This window comes from Phoxinus phoxinus (assembly GCF_949152265.1).
Source record: "Phoxinus phoxinus genome assembly, chromosome: 21".
In the NCBI taxonomy this organism is placed as follows: domain Eukaryota; kingdom Metazoa; phylum Chordata; class Actinopteri; order Cypriniformes; family Leuciscidae; genus Phoxinus; species Phoxinus phoxinus.
The window spans coordinates 22,401,476-22,427,021 of NC_136896.1; the positions used below are offsets into that span (position 1 = coordinate 22,401,476).

Genomic DNA, 25,546 nt, shown 5'->3' on the forward strand with positions numbered 1-25,546 from the left:
ATGTCCAGAGGCTCTGTCTCCGGACAGACAGGAATTTGGCCAGACTGAAGTGTCCGACGTAGTGACACCAGGTCAGGCCGTCCTGGTGGCATTTCGGGTGGTATATTCCCCCGTATAGTGACTGGCTGGGGTTCCCTCGGGTTCCCTAGCCACATTCCCTAGAAGGGACCCCTTCTAATTTGAAGTTGTGGTCCTAGGCCTTTGAGCAGGCCCAGGTAGGCCTTCGGATTACATATTTGGAGTTCCTCCTGCTAGGCTTATAGCTTGGGCTATGACCGTAGGGAATGCTGTCACTGACAGCCCAGTGTGACCTGAGGGTGAGTGGTTCTTGCATTTCATTTGAACTTGCTGGTTCTGACAGTTGTCACTGCCTCCTGGCATGCACTCCCCTCAGCATGGCGGAGTGGGTATATCGTTCCCCATAGCGTCGATGACGTATTGTTGAGTTCCCTTCGAAAGGGAACGTCTCAGGTTACAACTGTAACCTATGTTCCCTGAGAACAGGGAACGAGACAATACGTCTCCCTGCCATGCCTCGGGGCCTGCCTACCAAACAGTCCCTTCAGACGAAGGATGATTTGTCATGTTTGCAAGGCGCCCTTATATACTTCCAGGTCGCACGTTAATCATTCACGTTAATGATTCACGGGCTGTCGCCGGTCAATGTGATTGCCGTGATTTGATTGTGATTTCAGACACCTGTCACGCCTGAGGCGTTCCCCATAGCGTCGATGACGTATTGTCTCGTTCCCTGTTCTCAGGGAACATAGGTTACAGTTGTAACCTGAGACGTTTTTTAACGCCAAAAGAGGGTTTGCGCTGGTCAAGCTGTAAATCTGTCCCTAAGTGGTGATTCTCTTATACATTTAAGTATCAGTTTTGTCTTCAGTTGTCTTTTATTTTTTATTTTATATATAAAAAAATATATCTATTCTTGATATTGTAAACACTGAAACTATTACCTGTAACTTAAATACCATTATGCATTTCAGAATGTTAAGGGTTACTAGACATTCAGATTTTAACAGATAGCTTTAAATGAGACAAATGTAAGAGCTCCTCCAGCTAAGAAAAATCTGAGCTTGTGTGTAATGTTGTTGAGATCTTGTCTAAAACTTAAGAGGAGACAGATATGAGACAACCAGGGTCTTTAGTTTAGGAGAAAAACTGAGCACATTGTGTGACATTATTGAATTCTCTTCTAAACTTTTAAAGAGACAAATATGAGAGCTCCAGTTCTTTAGCTGAGGAGAAAAATATGAGCATAGTGTGTGATGTTGTGGAGATCTGTGGCCCTCATTCACCCGGTATTGTTTGCTAGTTTCAGCCTGACACAGTTATAATTTTCCTTTCCTGTGCCATGATGTTTAAAAAGCAAATACATTTGCGCCCATTTTTGTGCCCATGGGCATGTTGGTTTGAAAACGAGGTGTGTTCGGCTGCATTGTTGACCGTTGCTATTTTGAGGCAACTGAAACCTGGTCTAAAGTTAATGGGGCAGTTTTTTTTTTTTTTTTAAAAGAGCACGTTAGTAATATTCGCCTATATGTGGGTCCACAGCGCACGTACACTTTGCCTATTACACACACAGGGACGTGCATTAAAACGTAAAACATAATTGTGTACAGGAGGTATAAGGAGAAAATCTGAGCACAGTGTGTGATGTTGTTGAGATATCTTCTAAACTTTAAAGGAGACCGTTGTGAGAGTGTTAGAGTTTTTTTTTTTTTGTTACAGGAGGTAAAGGTACAATATGTAAGATTTTTGTAATAAAATATCCACAAATTACTTGCACAGTGTGATATATTTGTGTACTTACAATATCCCAAAAGTTCTCAAAGATTTTGAATTTCAGAGAAATTCCAATTTTAAATAATGGCTCGTCCCTGGTCATTGTCATCTGTCAATGACGTAATATCCGCGTTACCCTAGTTTCTGCTCGTACTGCCATAGTAACCATGGCGACATACGTGGACAACTGCGTGTCTAGCGGCACGCTCACGCTGTTGTTGTTTCGTTCAAACATTATGGAACATGGCAAGTAGACTTTGGGACAAAAGGATAAATAAAACGATGATCAATATCAGTGTGCCGTTTTCGACATGGCAAGAGCTCCACGTCCACGACTAACTTGGACTTGACAGAGACGCCGCCCTTGCATGTACTTTATTCGACAGGTGAGCAAATGTACATTAAACGAATCAATATTATATAGTTCAACATGATGAAATGTTAGAATATGATCAGTATGTTATTCTAATGTTGATGTAGCTTACTGCTAGTCTCATATAGTCAGCAGACTAACACATAGAATAACATTATAACTTTCAACACACTGAAATGCAGTTTAGTATGATAGTGTAACGTTAGACCAAGTAAAACAGTACTGCGTTACCTCACAAGTTTAATTCGTCAAATAAACTGACCTGTGTGAGTAGTAATTCAGCCCTTGCGGGTAGTTCGGTAGGATGAAATGTCCTTATTCCTTTATATATCCGCGGGACTTGTGTGTGGAGCTGATATCTTTCTTTCACTTGCAATCGTGCCCTGCTTCATACCACAGCCATGTTAAAAAGCATCAATGTATTCACTCACCCATAAATATTATTAGATCGGCATGACGATAAGTTCCATAATTCTGCTTATGCGTCATCAACCTACGCTTTTGTTATTGTGAGAAGTTAGCGACCCCTAGCGGTGAAACAAAAATACATATTGTAGCTTTAAGTGTGAGAAGCAGAAAACTCAAGCAAAAGTCTCCATTTGATGTTAAAGTAACCCAATTTTTGTCTAGGAGAAACATTTGAGATGTCAAAGAGATGTCTTTTTTTTATTTTTATTTCCTCTGGGCTATCGGGCTAGCATGCAACAATCTAGCAACAGCATACATTTGCTTATGGAAGTAGCACAATAAGTTGAGGTTTTTAACCCTCAGACCCCATGAAACAACATTAAATTGTACCATAAAGCTGTCAATTTTAACGTACCTTGACGTACCTCCCTGCAACCACTATGGCAGACAAAAATCTTCCTTTTAAGTAAGATGACAGCACAAGATATCAATAGTTTCAATAAAAGACAGAGGCAAGCAATCTCTAGCAGTTATAATGAATTGTGTAAAGCCCTTGTAGCAGAGTACTCCGTATCAAAACCGATTTGCATCTCATTTATCAGTTTTCCAAATAAAACAAGGCTGCCTTGAGTTTTCTAGAGAGTGCTATGAGGAGGCTGTCATGTTTAAGAGTCTTTTTGGGAGTACTCCTGGTAAACACTGACCGCATGTCTGCAGGAAAATTGAGTGGTAAGGTATAGGCACAGACAGGAAAGACAGACAGCCAACAGCTCATTGAATTCAGAATGAGTCATGTGTAATACTCATATCTTTTAAAAAACATTATTACATTATAAATTAATCTGAGTATATTTTTCATATTCCTGTTGTGTATTTGATTGATGCCAAATGGTTCACTGGAAACACAGGGCTTACCAGCCGTGTCGGCATTAGCCTAAATGTGTGACATGCACATGGTAACATACAGTGTTATTGTGAGTGGTATTGTTTTGTGAGTGAGAACCAAAACATACCATAACAACCAATGGATGTACATGTAGAAATGTCATTGACATCGGACATTGATTTGCAAATTTGCAGCTGTAGCAGCAAGAAATACTAATAAAAGCATATTTTCATTGCAAAATAGTTATTGTAATGTTACAGTGGCATATAGCAGATGAAATCTGTTACTGTATCTGTGCATTTAATTTCCCATGAGACAATATACTATTTGTTTATCCTGTTTAGCTTTTTGCATGTAGTGATCACATGCAAAGTTAAGAAGATGGCAGATACTTTGTAAATAAATTAGGCAAAACAGCTCTGTTACTGAAATATTTATCATCAAGATGCTGCTCAGCCATTATTCATGGTCCAGCCTGAAAACTTTGACAGGTAGATGAAAAGGTGAAACAGACATGTAGATGGAGGATGGGAAATGTATCTGTTTTCAAAAGCACTAAAGCTATATTTGCTGCAACAGCCAGGACAAAAAGAGACTGTACATCTAACATCCTTTTCCCATTTCAATGTATGTCCTCTTATGTTCCCCATGTGACTCTTGGTTCAAAGGATATATGTTTACACTAAAAGCCTACTAGTGTTCTCCCTGCACTGATGGGTTTGCGATGCTCCTTGTAATTTCACAGTCTGCTGTTTCAAACATCTGGGGATAAAGCAGTACCTTCTGCAGTGGGTTGTGACTAGTACTGTAGAAATTTAACTAGAGAAATTAATGACCACAAGCTTATAGAACAGCATGGAACATGTATCAAAGTCCAGCCTGCTCTGTGTGATACCAACATTATTTCTATTTAGGCATTTAAACATTTGGCTTTATGCTGAGCGTGCAATATCAATGCATATTTATGCATGCAAAATCAATACATGGAAATTTCCTTAGATATGTACAGTACAGAGACGGAGACTTTTTTTTTTTTTTTTTTTTTTTACAAATTCTGATATCTGGCCAGCCCAGAACTGGAATTAATAGGAACAAAAATCTCATTTATCATTAAAAAATTGCTGTAATAAACAGCTGTAAAATAATACATGTTATGTGATTAGGCAGAATTTACATCTTGTGCTCAATAATTACAATACGTGTAAAGGACATAGGCCAGCATAAGAGCTGTGCGTGTAAACCTCACTCCCCTCACTCTAAACAAAAATGGTGCTAAATAGTGGTTCATTGGCTTGTAATCATAGGGGAACCACCATAGAGGTTGGGTTAGGGTCAAATGGTGCTATGTAGAACCAGAAGAGCACCTTAACCACCCCAAAGAACCGCTGAAGAACCGCTGAAGAACTGCTGAAGAACCAAACTGGGCTTAACAGGTTCTTAAAATGGCAGTGGTGCTATATAGCACCATAAGAACTGCAAATAACCACTGAAGAACCGCTGAAGAACCACTTGTTTATAGAGTGCTGGACTCAAGAGGCAGTCTTAAGAGGCTGTGGCCTTGTAAGCATGCCCGTCTGCAACGGTGGAGACCTTGGTTCGAATCCCACTCAGAGCAGGGCAAATAGGACCAGTTACATTTGGTGCCGTGACCCGGATGGGAGTGAGGTTTAGGGGGGTGAGTGTAACGAATGTAGGCCAGTAAGAGCTGTGCGTGTAAACCTCACTCTCCGGGCCTCAAGAGGCGTGCTAGCGCCTGTCACTACTGTAGCAGCTGCGGTCTTTAGCAAACTTGTTAGTATGCCCACGACCTCTTGTTAGCGTGTAACACCAGAGAACCCGGTTTGAATCCCTCTCGGAGCGGGTCGAGTTGGATCGGTTACATAAGGATAGTATTGTATGTTAGCGTTTTTATTGTATGATCCAAAGTTGCCATTTGCTTCCTGCTGCTGACCCAGTGCTTCACTCGTGCATTGTTGTTTGTTTTCTTTCTTTTTTTGTGTTATTTGTTTTGCGCTTTATTTTGATTAATTTGGTTAAAGTTAGTGTAGTTTAATACGAAAATGTGATGCTTTACTTACTGGGTAATTGTGCATATGGTGATGTTGCTAGCGGCAGTCGGCTTGGTGAACGCTGTAAGTGCCGTTCACATGTATACTCGGGATGAAATTCTGCTATTAGTCTCCCGTTTATGGAATAACTTCCCGCAATTGGAATTTCCTGAAGATTGTAAAGAACTGCTAAGGAATTACAGGACAAGGATATGCAGTAAGACTTCACTGAAGAAACAAGGATCAAGTGTGGTGTGCCAGGGGGGCTCAAGAGGCTGTGTTGACCTCCCTTGCCTGTGATTACCTTGTCAAACGTAGTAAAATAGTAGTAATAAAGTTGTAAAATGTAGTGAATATGTTTTACGGAGACCTGGTTGAAAGAAGCAATCCAAGATATCGGCATAAGTGGATATACAATGATAAGAGTGGACAGAGATGAAATAGCATCTCATAAAGCTATCGGAGGAGGTCTGTTGTATCTGTGTGGATAACAGATGGTGGCAACCCAATTCCGAAAACAAAGTGTGCACTCCATATTTTGAACATTTGTCTGTTATTTTTAGACCTTTTTATCCCCCTAGGGAATTTTGATAAATAACAATTAGTTTTAGTATGTTTTTATGTATGAGACAATGTTCATGATATTACAGACTATCACATATTATTAAACATTTTCTGAGAGTAATCGTGTTTATCGTAATCGTAAGAGGTGGCTCATTGAAGGTCTTAAAATTTGCCTATAATGACAAAGGGGTGGCTTTTATGAGTATATAAATGATTTAAAAATTTAGAATAAAATGATTAGTCTTTTTAAATATGCTTATGATATGGCTCTCGTTACCAACAGAATAAAAGCCCTTTTTGAGCGGTGTCACCTGAGTGCACTTGTGATAAATATGGATAAAACGAAATAATTGGTAATAACGGGAGTTAAGCGGAATACATTGGAGTATCGTAATACTGTAATACTAGCTGGGAATCCAAATCAATTTGTTTGTAAATTTAAGTATTTGGGGACATACATAGATGCTCAACTTAGTTTTGGTAGGTATTTAATCAGGAGGTTAAATGACTTTGGTGTGAATAAGACAATAACTGAAATCTATAAAAATTGTTTTAAGTATTTTATTTCTTAACTTATTTCACTTATTTTTTCACATGAACTCGTGGTATGATCATTTGAGTTTCAAAAACAGGGTCAAGCTGTCCAAGACTGTAAAAGAAGCCAGTAAGATATTAGGCAAGACACAGAGACAATTTTCCACAACATGGATAATAAAGTAAAATAAAACTAAAAAACTAAAACATTGAAGTCTTCATAATTGTTGGCATCGCTTGAAATCATCCAAAGGCTGGATCGAAACTGGAGCTGGTGCAATCTGTACATTGGGATATCCAAAATCGTAGATGCAAAAACTGCAATACAGGAAACTTACCCAAGACCTATAAATATTTATCAGTCATTCAATATGCTGGAGCTTTATTTAATGGAACACCGATAATAATAATAAGCACCTTGGGTTTAATAGACATTTATTTTATATAGCTCCTTTAAAAGTTACTTTCTCAAAGCGCTTTACAGGCAAACTTAATAACAGAGAAAACTACACAGTTTAAATACAAAAATAAACAAATAAAGTGAATAATCAAGTAAAAGCAATCCTAAAATAAAATGTTTTGAGAAGAGATTTAAAAGTCTCTAATGTATTTGCTTCCCTGATGTCGGCCGGGAGATAATTCCAAAGCTTAGGGGAATTCCAAAGATAAAGCAAAATGCTCCATCACCCCTAGAACAAAGACGTGTCTTGGGAACAACCAGGAGACCACTCTGAGAGGAACGCAGATTACGACGTGGTGAGTAAGGCATTAATAGATCAGTCAAGTACTGAGGAGCCAGATTATGCAAAGCCTTATATGCCAACATAAGGATTTGAAAATCAATACGGTACCTGACATGTAGCCAGTGCAAAGACTCCAAGACAGGGGTAATATGATCCCTAGCCCTGACCCCAGACAATACTCTAGCAGCCGAATTTTGTAGATATTGCAGTTTGTCAATTGATGATTTAGATACCCCAGCTAGAAGACCATTACAGTAGTCAACACGTGAAAGGACAAAAGAGTTTATCAACCTCTCAGCAACTGAGAAGGACAACATTGGACGTAAACATGCAATATTTCTGAGGTGATAAAAGGATGTCTTAACCGTATTCTCCACAAGAGGCTCAAATGACAGTGTGGCATCAAATATGACACCAATGTTTTTTAATTGTTTAATTGTGAATGTGTTTCAGTTTGCATACAGAATACCATAATTACGTGATGATGTGAAGAACTGATTAACTGCTTTTTTAATTGGTTGGTTGATTTAAATCCTGCTAATTGGAATAGGATTGCTAAACTCATTCAGGTTAATTGTTTTTAGTCTTACATTTTTTTAATGTTTAATATCAAATGTATTCTCAGCATAGCTGTGAAATATTAAAAGTTTTTCTCGCTGTTTTTCTAAAGTACTGAAATGACCAGGTGACTTTTGCAGCCAATATGCAGTTTGTTGGAGGTCATCCAGTGTAACAGGATCAAGAATCCATTTTGAAATCATATTTAAAAAAGAACGTCTCAGGTTACTTGACTTTAACCCTGTTCCCCGAAAAAACAGGAACGAGATGCAGCGCTGAAATGTTGTGCTTTGGCAACACTGTGTGTGACCGGCTGTGAATAATGTGTGAGAACACGGCAATGAAATTGCTGTTGAACTTGAACCTCTGACGGTGACGTCATTAGAAGGCGTTGCTCGTCACAGGCTACAATAGATGTGCAACAAGTGTGCTCTTCAGGTATAACTTTGTTTGAAGAGATTTCCAGGCACATCCACAGTGCGACAATGATCACAGCATCTCGTTCCCGCTTGTGGCGAGCAGGACGAGGTCGAGGGACGTGAGAGAGAGGACGTCTCGTATCTCTCGTGTAGGAGTGGAAGCATAAAGGAGTGACGACTGTGAAGATCGAGAGAAGAACAGGCCTGAACTTGTGTTTTGTTTCTGTTTTGTGTGACCAGCAGTCGTCCGCGAGTGGCTGCTGGCTTATACTTTTGTTTTGTATTTGTTTTATTTGTAAAATTGTTAAATGTTCCCCGGTTCCAACCTGAGACGTTCCCTTTCAAAAGTTTCACTCTATGCTGCGCTTTAGGTGTTCTAACATACTACTGCCCATACCATAACCCCACCACCACCATGGGCCACTCGATCCACAACGTTGACATCAGCTAACTGCTCACTCACACAACGCCATTTGCGCTGTCTGCCATCTGTCCTGTACAGTGAAAACCGGGATTCATCCGTGAAGAGAACACCTCCAAAGTGCCAGACGCCATCGAATGTGAGCATATGTTTCGGCGACGGACTGCAGTCAGGTCAAGACCCCGATGTAGAGTGCAGATCTGGCCACATTTTTCTGTCCGAGCCCGGCCCGCGTCCGAGCAGTAACCGATCCCGACAGACATTAAGATATTTATGTCAGAGCCCGACACAGTTAAAATATTATTTTTTTATCATACGAATGACACATGTACGTTTGTTTGTGTGGAAAGCCCGCTGTTATTAAAGCGCAACTCTCGGCAAAATGCAATATAGGGTCTTTTTGGGAATCTACCCGAAAACTTTTGTTTAAAAGCATAATTAGGATGGAAACAGCACTTTTAAGATTGACCGTATTTTCGGTTTCGGTCAAATTGCCTTTGAATGGTGGGGCAGTGGGGCAATGGTGGGCCTTTGAATGGTGGGTCATTCCTCCCAGGGTTCTGATGGACCCAACCTTCCTGGCACACCACTCCCCCTGGCATTTCTGCAGCAAGGGCCCTCAGCTAGTGCCAGCTCTGTTTCTGACACAAATGTTCACAACTCTGGAGTGGTGGATGCCACCAGGCCCATTGCAGATCGTATTATTCTTGTCTGTAGAGAGTTACGATGTTCCATATTTAGTGGAATGGGAGATGAGGAGGTGATTGAATGGTTGGAGGAGATTAAGAGTAATTTATGGGCTCGAAATGTATCTGCAAGGGAGGAAGCTCTGATTGTTTTTGACCATCTAGGGGGGTCTGCCAGAAGTTAAATTAAGTTTAGACCAAGTCCTTGCAAGACTTTAAGCATGCCCTTCGCACGCCCATCCCCATTTTGCTTTGATGGAGAATATGGCACACTCCAGGTGGCATTCCTAACTCCACTACTTTGCTTAGGGATCAGTTTGTACAACACGTAATGGATAACACCCTATGCCGTGAGCTTAAGCGCTATGTCTGGCTCCATCCACAGTCCACTATTTTGGAAGGAAAGAAGCAATTAGGTGGGTTGATGAAGGATTTTGTCCTGATACGCTGAAATGAAGTTACTCTGTACCATCTCTTGCTACTCAGTATGGAGTCCGAGAACATAATATACCCTCTAGCGGTTGAGAGAATCAGTCAGATTTGGCTGAATTGAAGGAGATGTTGAGGGCCCAACATTAGCAACTTAACCAGCTCACTCAAGGCCTGCAGCACCTGCAGTCTCAGCATGCTTTTAATCAGTCTAGGCGAGTTTACCCGATTATTTGCAGGCATTGTAACCAACCAGGCCTTATTGCCCGTCATTTTGTTTTGGATTTTCTTAGATCTACCGAGCAGCGGCCTTTCTTATCACAGTCGGGTAACTCTCTGAATCCTAGTGGACCGATGGAAATCTTTAACCCCCTGAATTGATGAGCCACACTTCAGGAGGAGTAGCTGTTGGCTCTCGGCCCTCTGAATTGAATGGGAACCAGGCTCTCTTTAAACTATTAGATAATTGTCATTCTGTTACTATTACTATGTGTGGGGTAGAGGTTCCCTGTTTATTGGACACCGGGTCAATGGTGACCACTATTTCAGAGAGGTTTTTTCTCCAACATTTTGAAACTTGGGGCAAAAAGATGTTGCATAGTTGTGGGTGGTGGCTACAGTTATGTGCTGCTTATGGCTTAGATATACCTTATCTGGGTTATCTAGATGTAGCAGTAGGCCTACTGTCTACCTCTGATGTAATCCCTTAATAAGAAATGGGGTGTTTTTAATTGAGCTCATTGGGTGGTATATAAAAGTGGCCGTACTGACGCTATGTGTGTGCATCTTTGCTTTGTCAGAGAGTGAGAGTCACCGTACTTCCGCGTGTGAATGTCCGCGAGGTAAGAGCTTTTGGCCGTGATCATATCGTGGTCTGTACATTTGTTGGTTTGTTGTGCAGGGTTTCATGAGTCTATTGTTGTCAAAAGTTGGACTGAGGAGCTTTGCGGGATGCCTTCAATTATATCCGTTCCAATGGATATGCGTTTAATACGCAACAGTTTCGATGCCATGTGAGTCGCATTACAGATTTAGGGTGTGGGCCAACGTGCACTCAGTCCAGGCACTCAGTAGGATGCAAAAGTTAAAAAGCCTTCTTTTTTTTTTTGTGGGCTAAAGCACAAGTTTTTTTTTTTTTTTTTTTAAACACGACACATTCTAATGTACAGAAAAAAAGCTAAAAAAAAATTTGTGCTCCAAAACCCCCTTTCATCTTTGACCTAGCAACAGTTCGAAGAGAATTGATTAGTTTTGTGTCATCTAATGTTTTAAAATCGTGACTTGTAAGATGATATGCAATGGGGAAAATGTGCACAATATTAGCTGGTGTTTTCTTATACAATTCCAATCACACCTATGCATTTAATAGTCAGCAAACTATGTAACAGTAGCATGTGGTGCTTCACGGCATAACAGGAAGGCATCATCCTTCAAAATTATCTAAAATAAAAACTGGGGCTTCCACAACTCGCAGATTTAGTTACCCAATGAAATTTCAATCACATGCGATCAATTAAATACCATCTAACCTTGTGTAATTTGCCTTTAACATGCATCAAAGATGATTGGCAAATGATTTTGTGCTGGTTATGATGGCTGCAATACATGAGAATTGTTCTCCCCAGGATGTGCGATCTGCTGTATTTGAAGCCTCTGTTTATGTTATTACAGATCACATCCTTTTAAACTGGTCTTTTCTCAGAGGGTTGAATAAAGCTGCATCATTTAATCATCGCTTTATGCTGATTTGATCCACAACCATTTCCACTTCCTACTTGCAAATGCTAGTCCCTTCCTACGCTGTTTTATTAGTTTGCCAGTATATTCAGGCATCCATTATTCATATACTTCTTTAATGAATATATAATGACTATACAATTAACTATACAACATAATGAACACCTCAATTTACTACAGATTCATGCAAACTTGATAGCACTCACAAAAAATGACTGGGCTGATTTATAATGTGGTCTGTTGAGGATTACTGCTTTTTAATATTAACACTACTGTAAATGCACATCTGTTGTAACTGTAAAAAAAAAGAAGAAGGTAACTATAGCCTACATTATACACCAAACACTTTTCAACACTGTTCATCTTTCTAATGTTCCCTGTCTCTGTGAGCGATGTAAACAAAAAAAAAAAAAAACTTGCATCATAAGTGTAATTGTGATTGTCAAAACATTTTTATTATAACCTTTATTTTACCATGAAAAGATGATATTATGAATCTCTTTTACAAGAGCGTCCTGACCAAGACTGGCAAGTCCTGGCAAAGACACAGCTCGTTTGAGTTTAACAGATAACAGAGAGGGGGAGACATGTTGTTCAGTCCTAGGAAAGTATACCAGATAATAGTCAGCTGTTCCACCTTGCACAACCTAGTACCTAGAACCAAGTGTAAAGATTGGGAATTGTTCCATGCACATTTCATTTGACACAGATCTGCATGATTCCCACTGTATGTTTGCATCTTGTAGTGAATTCCAGACGGCCAAAAGCAGAAATAATCTATTGTTGCATGCAAGCACAAATCAAGAAACAATAAAAATTAAATCAAATTAAGAGTAGTGACCACAAACACACACTAAAAACCTTGGACACACACCCAGAGCAGTGAACAGCAATTTTGTTGTGGCACCCGGGGAGCGATTGGGGGTTAGGTGCCTTGCTCATGGACACCTCAGTCATTTCCTGCCGGTATTGAGAATCAAACCCGCAACCTTCAGGTTACCAGTCTGACTTTCTCACCATTAGACCACGACTATCTAAGAAAACACCTGAACATGAAAGAGATCAAATAAATCTTCCCTTACCTCATTCACAAACACCCAGTGACTGTCTTTTGAGGCCAGGTTAGTCTCCACAGCCTATAGAGAAACAAATAGAGAATAAATCAATGTTAGCAGGTTGTGGCAGGTGTAATTGAGCATGAGATGGTTTGAAACTACATTAGGTTGGAGCCCTAACCCAACAAAATCTGCTGGATTGATTGTATTTAAAAAATATTTTTAAAATGTGATGTACTCTAAACATCATAAATAAGAATGTAAATAAAATATTTAAGGAATAATTGATGACGGGCAGCTGAAGTGAAGTTGAAGTGAAATGATGCACACCAGAGGTGGTTATGTGAGGTGGTTTCATCTCGGTTGTGCATTACTTTTCGATTAATTCAACAGCCTGGAGTCAATTATTTGGTTACACTTTATTTGAATGTGTCCTTGTTACAGTGTAAATACAATTCAGTTCAATTCAATTCAATTAAATAACACTTTATTGTTGGAATCTCTTCCAAAAAATGTCTTGCATCACAAAACCTTTACTGTCTCACATCAATTCACATCAATACACATCCACATCAAAATAATAAAACACAATACAATAAGCACCACTTGATACAAAACCAACATATAAGCAACCCGATCTCATTAAAAATGTGTCTTTATAGCACGCATTGTATTTATCGTGCAATATAAACGCGACAATTAGTTTTTACGTGCATATGATACACAATGTAAACCCCTTGGGTAAGATTAGTGGTGTGGGGTACTTGCGTATTATACGTTTGGGTAGGATTAGTAGTGTGGGGTACTTGCGTATTTTTCTTTATTTATATAACTTTTTTCAGGCCTGAAAATGTTTAAAAAATCTATAATATTTCCACATTTGCCACGTCTGAGGCCCGTGATTATACTATATCACACAAGTTAGTACACAGTGTCAAACAATCTCATTTTTAAAAACACTCGTATCATGTATCATCTTAATGCACTGTAAGCCACAGTAATGTACATTATGTCTCAGTCATAATGTAAGGTCTTGTTTTAACACAAGAGAAAAATGCACCTTTTGGCCACCACTATTTTCTGCCCTGCTAACTCCACGTCCTTCCATTTCTGTTCATTACATGCTGACATAATGAGCCTGACCTTCTGCTCAAATGTCAAGCAAATATTAAAAATGCATTTGACAGTAGAATCTGGAGGAGGACTTTCATGTTTTAGTCTAATTTAAAAAAAGAAAAAAACACTTTTAGAATATTAATCTAATGTAAAACAAGTGGTCCTCGGTGAGTCACAATGTGATAATATACAGGACACACAACTTGTGCAGACATTTGGAAATATGAATTGACCTTTGCCTATTTGAAAAACTGAACACATTTAGTTGTAATTCTTTTAGTTTAATTTTCTTTACCAATGTATGATGAGAATATGTTGCAAAAAAAAAAAAATACAGTAGATGGTATATATGTCACCATCATGTTCAGTTGTTTTGTTTTTTCTCGTCACATGTGTTCAGTTCTTTGTATTGTCCATGTTATGTTTGCACGCTGTTTTGCAGGTTGGCTATTATCCTTGTATTTATCTAATTAACCTTGTATTACCTTCATCGTCTTCCTTGAACTCAGCGTTACAATATACAGGTTTTGTTTTGGCATTTTGGTCAATTTGTATCTTGTTAGTCTTTGGGTAAATAAAGCTTTGTTTGTTAGTAAACTGCTGTTGGTAAGTGTTGTCAAGCCTGTTCTTAGTCAAGTCATTTCTGTTCAATTCAAGTCATGTTTTAGTACTTAAGTTTATGCCATGCTTTCAATAAACTGCACATGGGTTCTAAACTCTACTCGCCATCAGTGGATATTGTGACAGAAGGCAAGACCAAACAATGAACCCAGCAGTTTGACTTCTCCGCCTCAGTCAAGGTGACCGGGCCATGGAGGATTTTGCAGCGGCATGGATTTTAAAGATACAGCATTTAAGGACATTTTTAGTTTTAGTTTAATGGAAGATATACCTTGTTAAGTCACATACCCCTCAATGGACTCAATACATTTATTTAAGTTTGATGTTGAGTGGCTATGCTTTTAATGTGGGAATTGCAGATGTGGAAATATTTGTAATGTAAGGAGCATTACATCAAACAATGACTGACAAATTAACAAGGAAAACCCTAGGGCAGGGATAGGCAACTCGGGTCCTGGAGGGCCACTGTCCTGCAGAGTTTAGCTCCAACCCTAATTAAACACACCTGAACAAGGCAATCACATATTTTTCAGGATTACTAGATAGATAAAGGCAGGTGAGTTGTTATCAGGGCTTAAGCTAAACTCTGCAGAACAGTGGCCCTCTAGGACCCGAGTTGCCTATCCCTGCCCTAGGGCTTACAGTATATACACACCAGGGGAAACAAGGGAGTGGATAATAGGAAACACCTGTGGAAAACTAATTAAAAAGAAAGACTAAAAACTGACTACACATTCAGCACAGGAACCACTTCAACATAAAAGTCCAAGGACAGACACAGAGCACAAAAAGACCAGAACAAAAAAAAAAACAATGGGTGATGGAGCGTAGGAGAAACAGGAGGAGGGATGGTGGGCCAAGTCCGTGGAGAGGAGCCAGGGCTGTATCCACACACTTAGTGAAAATTTGAGGTGGCAAAACTAGGCCGAAAGGAAGAACTTGATATTGGTACGCTTCGTCCGCGTAAGTGAACCTCAGAAACTTCCTGTGTGGTAAAAGGATAGATATGTGGAAGTATGCGTCCTCGAGTTCTATCGTGACAAACCAGTCCTCAGACCGGATTTGTGACACATTTTTCTTCAGAGTAAGCATATTGAATTTGAGCTTGACTAGCGATTTAGTTGGCGCAGATCTAGAATCGGATGCAACCCCCCATTCTTTTTCGGAATGATAAAGTACCGGCTGTGAAACTGACTCCCTGCTGGGAGAAGGAACCCGTTCTATAGCCTCCTTTCGCAGAGAGGAGCCATTACTTCTTGTTCCATAACCAGAGCCTGCTCGGGGCCCACCACCGTGGGTAGGATCCTGTTGAACCAGGGCGGGCGAGACCTGAACTGAAAAGTGTAGGCCTTTTCGACTGTCTGCAGGACTCAACACGATATATTTGGAAGACGAACCCACTCTACCAAACAATCTACTAAGGTAACCAGTTTCCCGAGACTGGCCTCATGTGTAGGGTGAGCAGCAAGCACAGTGCCCTGAAGCTGTGAAACGGTAGGGAACGACTGACTTGACTGCTCTGGAGCCCTCCTCGGAAGGAGCAAGCATCCCTACACCAGTAAATTTTTTGGGCAGATGATCGTATAAATATTCGCTGGGAACCGCTGCGCCCCGAGACACACATGGAGGTGGGGTTTGCAGAATGCCCCTTACCCACCATTGCCGATGTAGCTCTCAGTGGTTTGGTGGGTAATGTTGGTGCTTTGAAGGCCGATGCTGACTCAGGGGAGAGATGACCCGCAAGAGTCTCTTCAGCTCTGGGCATCGCTCCATAACTGTGTTGTTTAAGCACATGGATATGAGAATCTCTTGACGTTTGTGGGTTAAACACACAGTAAGAAACCAGTCTCTTCCACAACCTCGACATCTTAGTGTGGAGGTCAGGAAAGAACAACAAGCCCTGACGTAGTGGTTGTTTACGTGACGGCAAAAAGCGTTTGTCTAGTTTGCTTTTATGACGAAGCTCATGTTTCTTGGCCGGCCAGTTAATGTGTAGTTTAGCTATGGCACGAGTAATTACCTCCACTAGCTCCTCACATGCAGAAGACTGAAGTGACGATAGTATCTCCTGTCTCGATACTAACAACATCCAGCATCTCGTAACAAGACTATTGTAGTACCGGTGCTTTACTCAGGGTGGAAGTAACCGCAAAGCTTGCTTCTGACCCTGAGACGAAACACTGGATCTGGCAGATGAAGGCAGAGAAAGGGTGAGACCCATCTCTAACCCCTCTGTCAAATCCATTTGCAAACCCAACAACTTGAGCATCCGCTCTGCCTTGGCAGAAGCGGGACCCGAGCCGCGAGGAATGCGAGCCAAGGTGCCCTCTTTGAAGAGTGCCCGGCAGGAGAGCAGCGTTCTGAGCGATAGTCACTCACAATGCTCACATTCAGCCCCCTCGCGGGCTGACTGATCGTACTGCACTCCCAAACAAACAACACACATAACGTGTATTCCCACCCATAGTGAAATGAGGGCAGGGATGAACACACTTTCTGAAATGTTGTTCGCTCGCCATTATAATATTTTTTTTTCTTAAAAGGTGAAAATTCTTGCCTAACAATATACTAAGACAGACAAAAACACCAAGGACATACAATTTTAGAGAGAGTGCTTGCTGAAGGTACAAAAGTTAACACTGTTTGGTTTGGGTGTGCTTTATAGTTCCTGGTCGGTGACGTCACCCGCCTATGACGTTCACATCATTGGACAGATTTCATAGGTGCTTCAAAACGTAATCACGCAGAGGCATTCCCACAGCATTTTAACAAAGCGTCTCGTTCCCTTGAAAGGGAAAAAATGCTCTAGTGAGCTGCAGTGCCATTTGAACTTTGAGCTGAGAGTATTATGAATATTCTCAAATGAGTATATTATTATTACAAAAATTTTCAAATATTACAAATATCATTGACAATATCGTAATCTTTGGATGGTAATTCGAGGTTAGTTTCACTTTTGCTTTCGTCACTAGTACTTCCACTCATTTTTTCCTCCTTGTGTTGAATTTTCTTTGCAGTAGGAAATGTTCTTTGACGTGAAAGCTAAAAATTGCAGACGGACTGTTGTCGGGTAAATTTCTGCTGTTAGATTAATCCATATCGAGTAAAAATATCAAGAGTTTATCATCGTTATCTACATCAATTTTATTGCGATTCAATATCGTTTATCGGCCCAGCCCTACTTTGGGGCCATTGTATTTCTAGCCGTCACAGGCATCTTTATTATTATTATATAAAAAAAAAAAATTCATGATAAAAAGATGTTATGTCCAAGTACTAATCCACCTCTTTGGACAACAAGACATAGTAAACAGTTACAAAATCACTAAATATGCAGCTGGAAACATTGCAAATGATGAAAGCAGAATTCCAAATGTAACAATGAAGAAACTGATCCACACAGTAGCTTTGATGCAAGTTTTAAAGCAGCATAAGGAACAGTGTTGCATAAAATCCTGTCATTGTCACTGTAACGATGGACTAAACATTATAAAAACTTGCAGCTCGGCAATTGAAAGCCGGCTACACACGTCGTCATTCATCTTGAAAGCAAATTATTTGATTTGCATCTTCCGATTGGTTCTTCTGTGGACTTTTGCTGAAAAAGGTAATTGGGGTTTAGCGGTTTCTGCCAACGAACTGGTATTTCTGAATGGGCTGACGCTGGGATTTAACGGATTTGAAGCAAAATCATTTGATGAACGTATAGTATGTGTGGAGAGCATTCGTTCAATATCATTATCTCATTTTTGATGGAGATGGCGTTGGCGTTTAGAGGCTTTTGCATATGAACATTAATAGCTCATTTTTCACACTGTTTCTGAGATATTACCTCCCTCAGATCTCGGGGCTTTCTCTTGCCAGCAAGCTGCCTCTGTCCCCTGCCCCCTGCCCATCGGAGGGGGGAGCAGACAGACGTGCTGGCTTTCTGACCCTGTCTCCAGGAACTTGAGTCAGCGATGTCTCTCCGAGACCACCGTAGTCGTCATGGAGCGGTCAACAGCAGTAGCCATCTGTTTAGTGGCCCGAAGAGGTACATCTATAGTACAGTGCACCTAATTGACTGCTTCAGTGACAATCTCAGCCCGTTTTGTCCTTCAGCAGGTCAGCCTGGTAGGCCTGCAACAATGTCGTTGTGTCTAGGGCCACTAGCCTGACCCGCTAAAAAAACGCAGAGCAAAACTGGAGCCATCAGCAAAGACACCTTGAGAGAGATAGCTTGCGATCGTCTCTTCAACTGGGGGCTCTTCACTGTATTCGTCAACACCCAATCAATTCCTCAGAACTTGATGCTGCCAGCTCTCCTCTGGATCAGAAAAAGGAGAGCACTCAAGCTAGCTGGAGAAGTCAGAGAGATAGACATTCCTCTCCCGCACTCCTCAGCTAGCTTGACTTGTGACCCCCATGAATGCAGCCCCAGTGCGGAATTTATCACAGTGCACGTATCTAGCCCCCTCGAGTGATGAAAGTGCGTACTCCGCTCCCAAGCAGATTACACACAGGTTGTGTGTATGTAAGGCTTAGTGGCACAAACTGCCTGAAATTTATGCTACAAGATTACATTCATTTTTGTATTTTATAGTATTTGTATTTTACAGTCTTTGTGCTAGTTTGCACCAAACATTTCAATGTGATATATTGTCTATTAGTAATATGTATTATTAATGTTATCATCAACATTTTAACCAAATACCAACACAAGGGCAGATCTCTAGAATGAAACTGGTGATGCTTTGAAGTGATGCTTGAGTGATTAATAATATTTCGATTTACAAAAGTCTTATATTTTCCTTTCGTTTCCTTTCCCTGCATTCTTCCCTGGCAACGTTGGAGAGAGGAGCTAAGATGCAAAAAAAGGAAGCATGAATGATGTCAAATTTAAGAATGAGAAACATGCATGGAGTAAAATATGGTGAAGATGTGATGGTTAATTCTACTTGTTGCAAAAAAGCAAAACAATAATTGCTAGCTATTATGGGTGTGATGAGACACTTATCTCAAGAGATGAGACGAGACATGAGATTGGGTTCACGAGAAAAAGACGAAACAAGATTTTTGCACAATATGTTATAGAAATTATCGTGACTGGAAATATACTCTGCAGGTGCATTTTGAAATGTTTTAACTAATAATCTTGTAATGAACGTAATTTCAGTTGTACTTTATGAGTATGAATTATCAAATGCATTGAAAGACAACAATATACAAGGCAGCACTGTAAAATGTTTTGCCACAAACTCAACTGACTGGCTTTTCTCCTGTGTGATTTCACATGAGTCTCTTCAGACCTTACTGTACATGATTAGCTTCCAGTTATGAGCTTCCAGAACTTCTGATTGAGGCTGTGTGTGACCTCCTAATTTAACTACTTTCCACAAATTGAACATAGAAACAAAAACATTAATAAAAAAATAAATAAATAAATAAATCCTAGCAGTCAGATTTCGTTTATCACCATGGTGATAACGTGGTTATTAATGTTTGTTAATAAAGCCATCTTAATTAGTGTTAATAAAAGTTCTGTTTAATATGAGTGAGTTTGTCATTGTACTGTTTTGTTGTTGTGTTTTTCATTAGGGATAATAATGAACGCAACATTCAAGCAACTGCCACCCCCGAATTGCCACTAATTCTAAAATTTTTGCAAAAGTAAAATGCACACGGCCACTCAGGCATTCATAAAAAATGTAAAAGCAAGGTGGAAAAGAGGGAAAAACTCTTCCTCATTGGTTACTATTACTGTGGCTTACACTGACAGTCCTAACAACCATTTGACAGAATACAGGGGTTACATGGGTTAAAAAACAACAAAAACAAATTCATTTTTAATTTTTATGTTACTTTTTTTGTGGCAGGACCAGTGAAAGAAAAAGTAGGAGAAAAAATCTTATCATTGAGCCCTGCTACAATATGGTGTGTAAACTGTCAAAGGATGTAAGCTGACATAGATTGCAAGCTAGCTCTGTGAGCTAGTCTGCTTAGCCATGGTATACAATATTTACAGTACATTCATAAACAGCAAATTGAAGAATTGGAATAAACTCACAGTCATTGAAAATGTCTAATATTATTCACTTCCGAATACTGACTCCCACATTTAATTGGCATTGTTGGAGATCGCTGATTTGCAATTAGGGCAGCCCATTACGTAGAATGTATTCAACTGTACCACATTTGTCAGTTACGGGGATAATTCACCCAAAAATGAAAATTAGGCTACCTCATGATTTACTAACCTTCAAGCCATAGGTGTAAGACTTTCTTCTTTCAGATGCATACAATCGGAGTAAAAATGTGGTCGAGATTTTGAAGCCCCAAAAAGTGCAAAAGAGCAAATCAAAACACCAGTCACGAATTAGAAGTGACCAAATAGATGCCCTGAATCTTTACAATGTCTGGCTCTGACACTTCTTACTATTGAAATACTTCATTGATGGTGCCAATGTTTCCTGAAAAGGCCCCTGGAGGATGATTGCAATGTCAATAAAATAGCTTTGCTGCTTATTATTTTGTTTTCTTTCCATACAGGAGCAACTGAATGCATTCAAACTAAATGCACTGTTTTAAAGGAACTACTTCAACTACATATATAGTATTCAAACAGGTCTCAGAACTAGCAAAAAAAAAGAAAAAAAAAGAAAAAAGGATTTAAAAGAGACCCTGCTAATTTTTTAAATAATAATTTTCATTCTTAATTTTGTGTCATTACCCTGAGATGATCGATGACTGCTTTTTGTTTGTTTGTTTTGTGATGGATGTTCATGTGTCACTTGTTTGTCCTGCACTGTTCTTAGGAAAAATCCAGGTCCTGTAAATGTTTTGTTTTTCCAGCATATTTTGAATATTTGAACCCAATCAAAAGTGACTGTATGATGTTGAGATCTATTTATTCACACCGAGGACAACTGAGGGACTTGCACACAACTAATAGGGTGAAAGATAAGTTAAGTGAAAGATAAGTTAAAGATGACAAACATGTCTGTTGTTGTTCACTACATTGTGCTTTTAATTGTTCTGAACAATTGTTTTGATCTGGTCAATTTTACTTTTAAATGACCGATATCTAAATATTTTTTAATCAATTGATTTAATTTACAAGTATTTTAATTATTTTTTTTTTACTGATGTTCAGTCAGTATGCATTATAAGTTAAAATATGTAACCTAATAAAACTGTTGATGTTAAAAACTAAACAAAATTATGGTTTAATGATTTATAATTTATTTAATAATAAGTAGACAACAGAATATAAACTGGCAAGTTTGAGTCCATTTACCTTTTAAATGATCTTTACTTAAACATAAAAGTTTAATTTTAAGTCACACCCCCGCAGGCTAATTCAAACTCCCTTCAGATCAACAAAGTCTTCTTGAGATAAACAAGCTTTCTCAGACCACTTGGCTTTGTGTTCAGTTTCTGAAGGTCCTTTGTTGTTCTAGCTGGATTAAGGTTTTTAGAGTTCTATTTCTATTATATTAGATGTGAAGAATGTAAAGCCGGAGGAGGTTATGAATTCCATAACCAGCTTTGCAGCAACATGTGAAACACCCTTGAAATACATACACACAACTCACCTTTGTAATCAACACTATATTTTATATGTCCCTACAATTAAACATTGGAACAACAAACTAATTTTTTTTAAATTAGTGTTCTTTGTATCTTTTAATTAGGGCCCAAGCCTTGAAAAGGCGAAGGCCCTATTGTTTTCCATGGGATTATTCTTCTTCTTCTTTATTAGGGCCCAAGCCTTGAAAAGGCGAAGGCCCTATTGTTTTCCAAAGGATTATTCTTCTTAACTATTATTATTATTATTATTATATTACTACCTTTTGGGCACTTTTGGGGGCCTTAACGTGCTCAAAAACTCTTGAAACTTTGCACAAATGTCAGAACCCGCGGCCATTAGAGCCGGACTGAAGCTGGTACCCGGGCGTGGCAGGGGGGCTCGACAGCGCCCCCTGGAACGCGGTCCGAAAACTTGGTCCATAAATCAAACACGCTTGCATGAAATAATATGAAACTCGGTACACTTATAGATCTCATCGGTTCATATATCCTTCATGCTCTGACTTTTTACCCCAGCCCAACAGGAAGTCGGCTATTTGGCGTAGTTTAAAAAACACATGCAATGGAATTTAAAATACTCCTCCTAGAAAATTCAACCAATCACCACGAAACTCGGTGTGCATGAAGTCAAGACATGGAGGATGATAAATTGCGAGGGGATTTTTGATATCTCGAACGGTTTGGCCGTGGCGAGGAAACGAATTTATGGCGAATATTGGAAACAGGAAGTGTGTTATAACATCCTCATACATTAACTGATCTTGATGAAACTTCAGCAGTGTGTTTGTTGTAAGAGGCCGATCACATGGATGTGACTATTGTGAGTCAAAGTTATAGCGCCACCAACTGGCAGCAGGAAGTGTGTCACTTTCAAAATGCTTTGAAATCACCCTCTTATTTTTACCCGATTTGCTTCAAACTTCATCTGTATAATGTAAACACACGGCAGATGTAGACCTGTGAAAGGATTATTGATATCTTAAATACTGTTGCCATGGCAACGCATCAAACTTTAATATTCTTTTTTCAAGTTTTTGAGACTCTTAGCATACTTGAAATTGCATGAAACTCGACAGACACTTTACATTTATTGCCTAGTACACTTGTGCAAAGTTTCAGAAACGGGCGTGGTAAGGGGCTCAGTAGCGCCACCTTTAGTCAAAAATGGGGTATTAGTTTTACCTACAGTAACAAAAATCGGTATCTATATTTATCTCCCCGATCCGGACAACTTTCTAATTGACAGTCATTAGCTCCGACCAACAGGAAGTCAGATATTTTGGTTTGAATGTGATTTGATGGGAATTTTGCCAGTCTCTCTCAGTGTCTGTGTGTGTGAGAGAGAAGGGGGGCTTTATTTTAACCATTTCTCTGCTGTGTGGGACTTCTCGGGCACTTTTGGGGCCCTTAACGTGCTCAAAAACTCTTGAAACTTTGCACGAATGTCAGAACCCGCGGCCATCAGGGCCCGACTGAAGCTGGTACCCGGGCGTGGCAGGGGGGCTCGGCAGCGCCCCCTGGAATGGGATTCAAAAACATGTCCATATATCAAACACGCTTGCATGTAATAATATGAAACTCGGTACACATATAGATCTCATCGGGCCGAACAACTTTCGTGCTCTAAGTTTTACGCCAGTCCAACAGGAAGTCGGCTATTATGGGCTGTATGGAAACGCATGTTCTGGCATTTGAAACACTTCTCCCAGAGAATTCATCCGATGACTACGAAACTCAGTGTGCATGAAGTCAAGACATGGAGGATGCTAAATTGCGAGGGGATTTTTGATATCTCGAACGGTTTGGCCGTGGCGAGGGAACGAATTTATGGCGAATATTGGAAACAGGAAGTGTGTTATAACATCCTCATACATTAACTGATCTTGATGAAACTTCAGCAGTGTGTTCGCTGTAAGAGGGCGATCACATGGATGTGACTATTGTGAGTCAAAGTTATAGCGCCACCAACTGGCAGCAGGAAGTGTGTCACTTTCAAAATGCTTTGAAATCACCCTCTTATTTTTACCGATTTGCTTCAAACTTCATCTGTATAATGTAAACACACGGCAGATGTGGACCTGTGAAAGGATTATTGATATCTTAAATACTGTTGCCATGGCAACGCATCAAACTTTAATATTCTTTTTTAAAGTTTTTGAGACTCTTAGCATACTTGAAATTGCATGAAACTCGACAGACACTTTACATTTATTGCCTAGTACACTTGTGCAAAGTTTCAGAAACGGGCGTGGTAAGGGCCTCAGTAGCGCCACCTTTAGTCAAAAATGGGGTATTAGTTTTACCTACAGTAACAAAAATCGGTATTTATATTTATCTCCCCGAGCCGGACAACTTTCTAATTTACAGTCATTAGCTCCGACCAACAGGAAGTCAGATATTTTGGTTTGAATGTGATTTGATGGGAATTTTGCCAGTCTCTCTCAGTGTCTGTGTGTGTGAGAGAGGAGGGGGGCTTTATTTTAACCCTTTCTCTGCTGTGTGGGACTTCTCGGGCACTTTTGGGGCCCTTAACGTGCTCGAAAACTCTTGAAACTTTGCACACAGGTCAGAACCCCTGGCCATCAGGGCCGGGCTGAAGCTGGTACCTGGGCGTGGCATGGGGGCTCGACAGCGCCCCCTGGAATGGGATTCGAACACTTGTCCATATATCAAACACGCTTGCATGTAATAATATGAAACTCGGTACACATATAGATCTCATCGGGCCGAACAACTTTCGTGCTCTAAGTTTTACGCCAGTCTAACAGGAAGTCGGCTATTATGGGTTGTATGAAAACGCATGCCACTGGAATTTGATATACTCCTCCAAGAAAAATGATCCTATCGCCACCAAACTCGGTCAGCATGAAGTAAAGACATTTAGGACGCTAAATTGCGGACGGATTTTTGATATCTCGAATGGTTTGGCCGTGGCGAGGAAACGAAGTTATGGCGAGAAAAGAAAAACACAATGTGTTATAACGTCTTCATACATTTATTGATCTTGATGAAACTTCAGCAGTGTGTTTGTTGTAAGAGGCCGATCACATGGATGTGACTATTGTGAGTCAAAGTTATAGCGCCACCAACTGGCAGCAGGAAGTGTGTTACTTTCAAGATACTTTTGACTAAAGTGGTGGGGTTATTTTTACCTACAGTCACAAAACTCGGTCTGTATATTGTGCTTATCGATCCGGACAACTTTCTCATTTACAGTCATAAGCTCCGACCAACAGGAAGTCAGATATTTTGGTTTGAATGTGGTTTTGTCCCTCTCTGACAGAGATCCCCCTGCCATTCTCTCTGTGTGTGTGTGGGGGGGGGGGGGAGGGAGGGAGGGAGGGCACACATACAGACAGCCCCCCCTTTTCTGTGTGTGTTTGGAGGGGAGCAGAAAGACTCACACTGATACAAGCTCTAAAGCAGACTTCTTCTCGACAGTCAAAGCGGGGTTAGGTTATTGCCCGTCGTGCACAGGAACCCGAAAGGCAACGGGGTGGCGGCTTTTTATATATATATATATATATATAAATAAATATAGCTGCAAGCAGCGATGGAGGGCCCAAGCCGGTGGCACCGCCACCTCGG

General features: G+C 40.1%; 1 protein-coding gene across 1 annotated transcript in view; it reads right to left on the bottom strand.

The window, feature by feature from the left end:
- The window catches only part of grid1b (glutamate receptor, ionotropic, delta 1b), a 434,864-nt gene that overhangs the window by 66,502 nt on the left and 342,816 nt on the right, over nucleotides 1-25,546 (bottom strand). Inside the window, exon 5 of the mRNA XM_079594461.1 lies at nucleotides 12,680-12,733. Within this exon, the coding sequence (XP_079450587.1) occupies nucleotides 12,680-12,733 (54 nt within the window). The remainder of the gene's footprint in view (nucleotides 1-12,679; nucleotides 12,734-25,546) is intronic.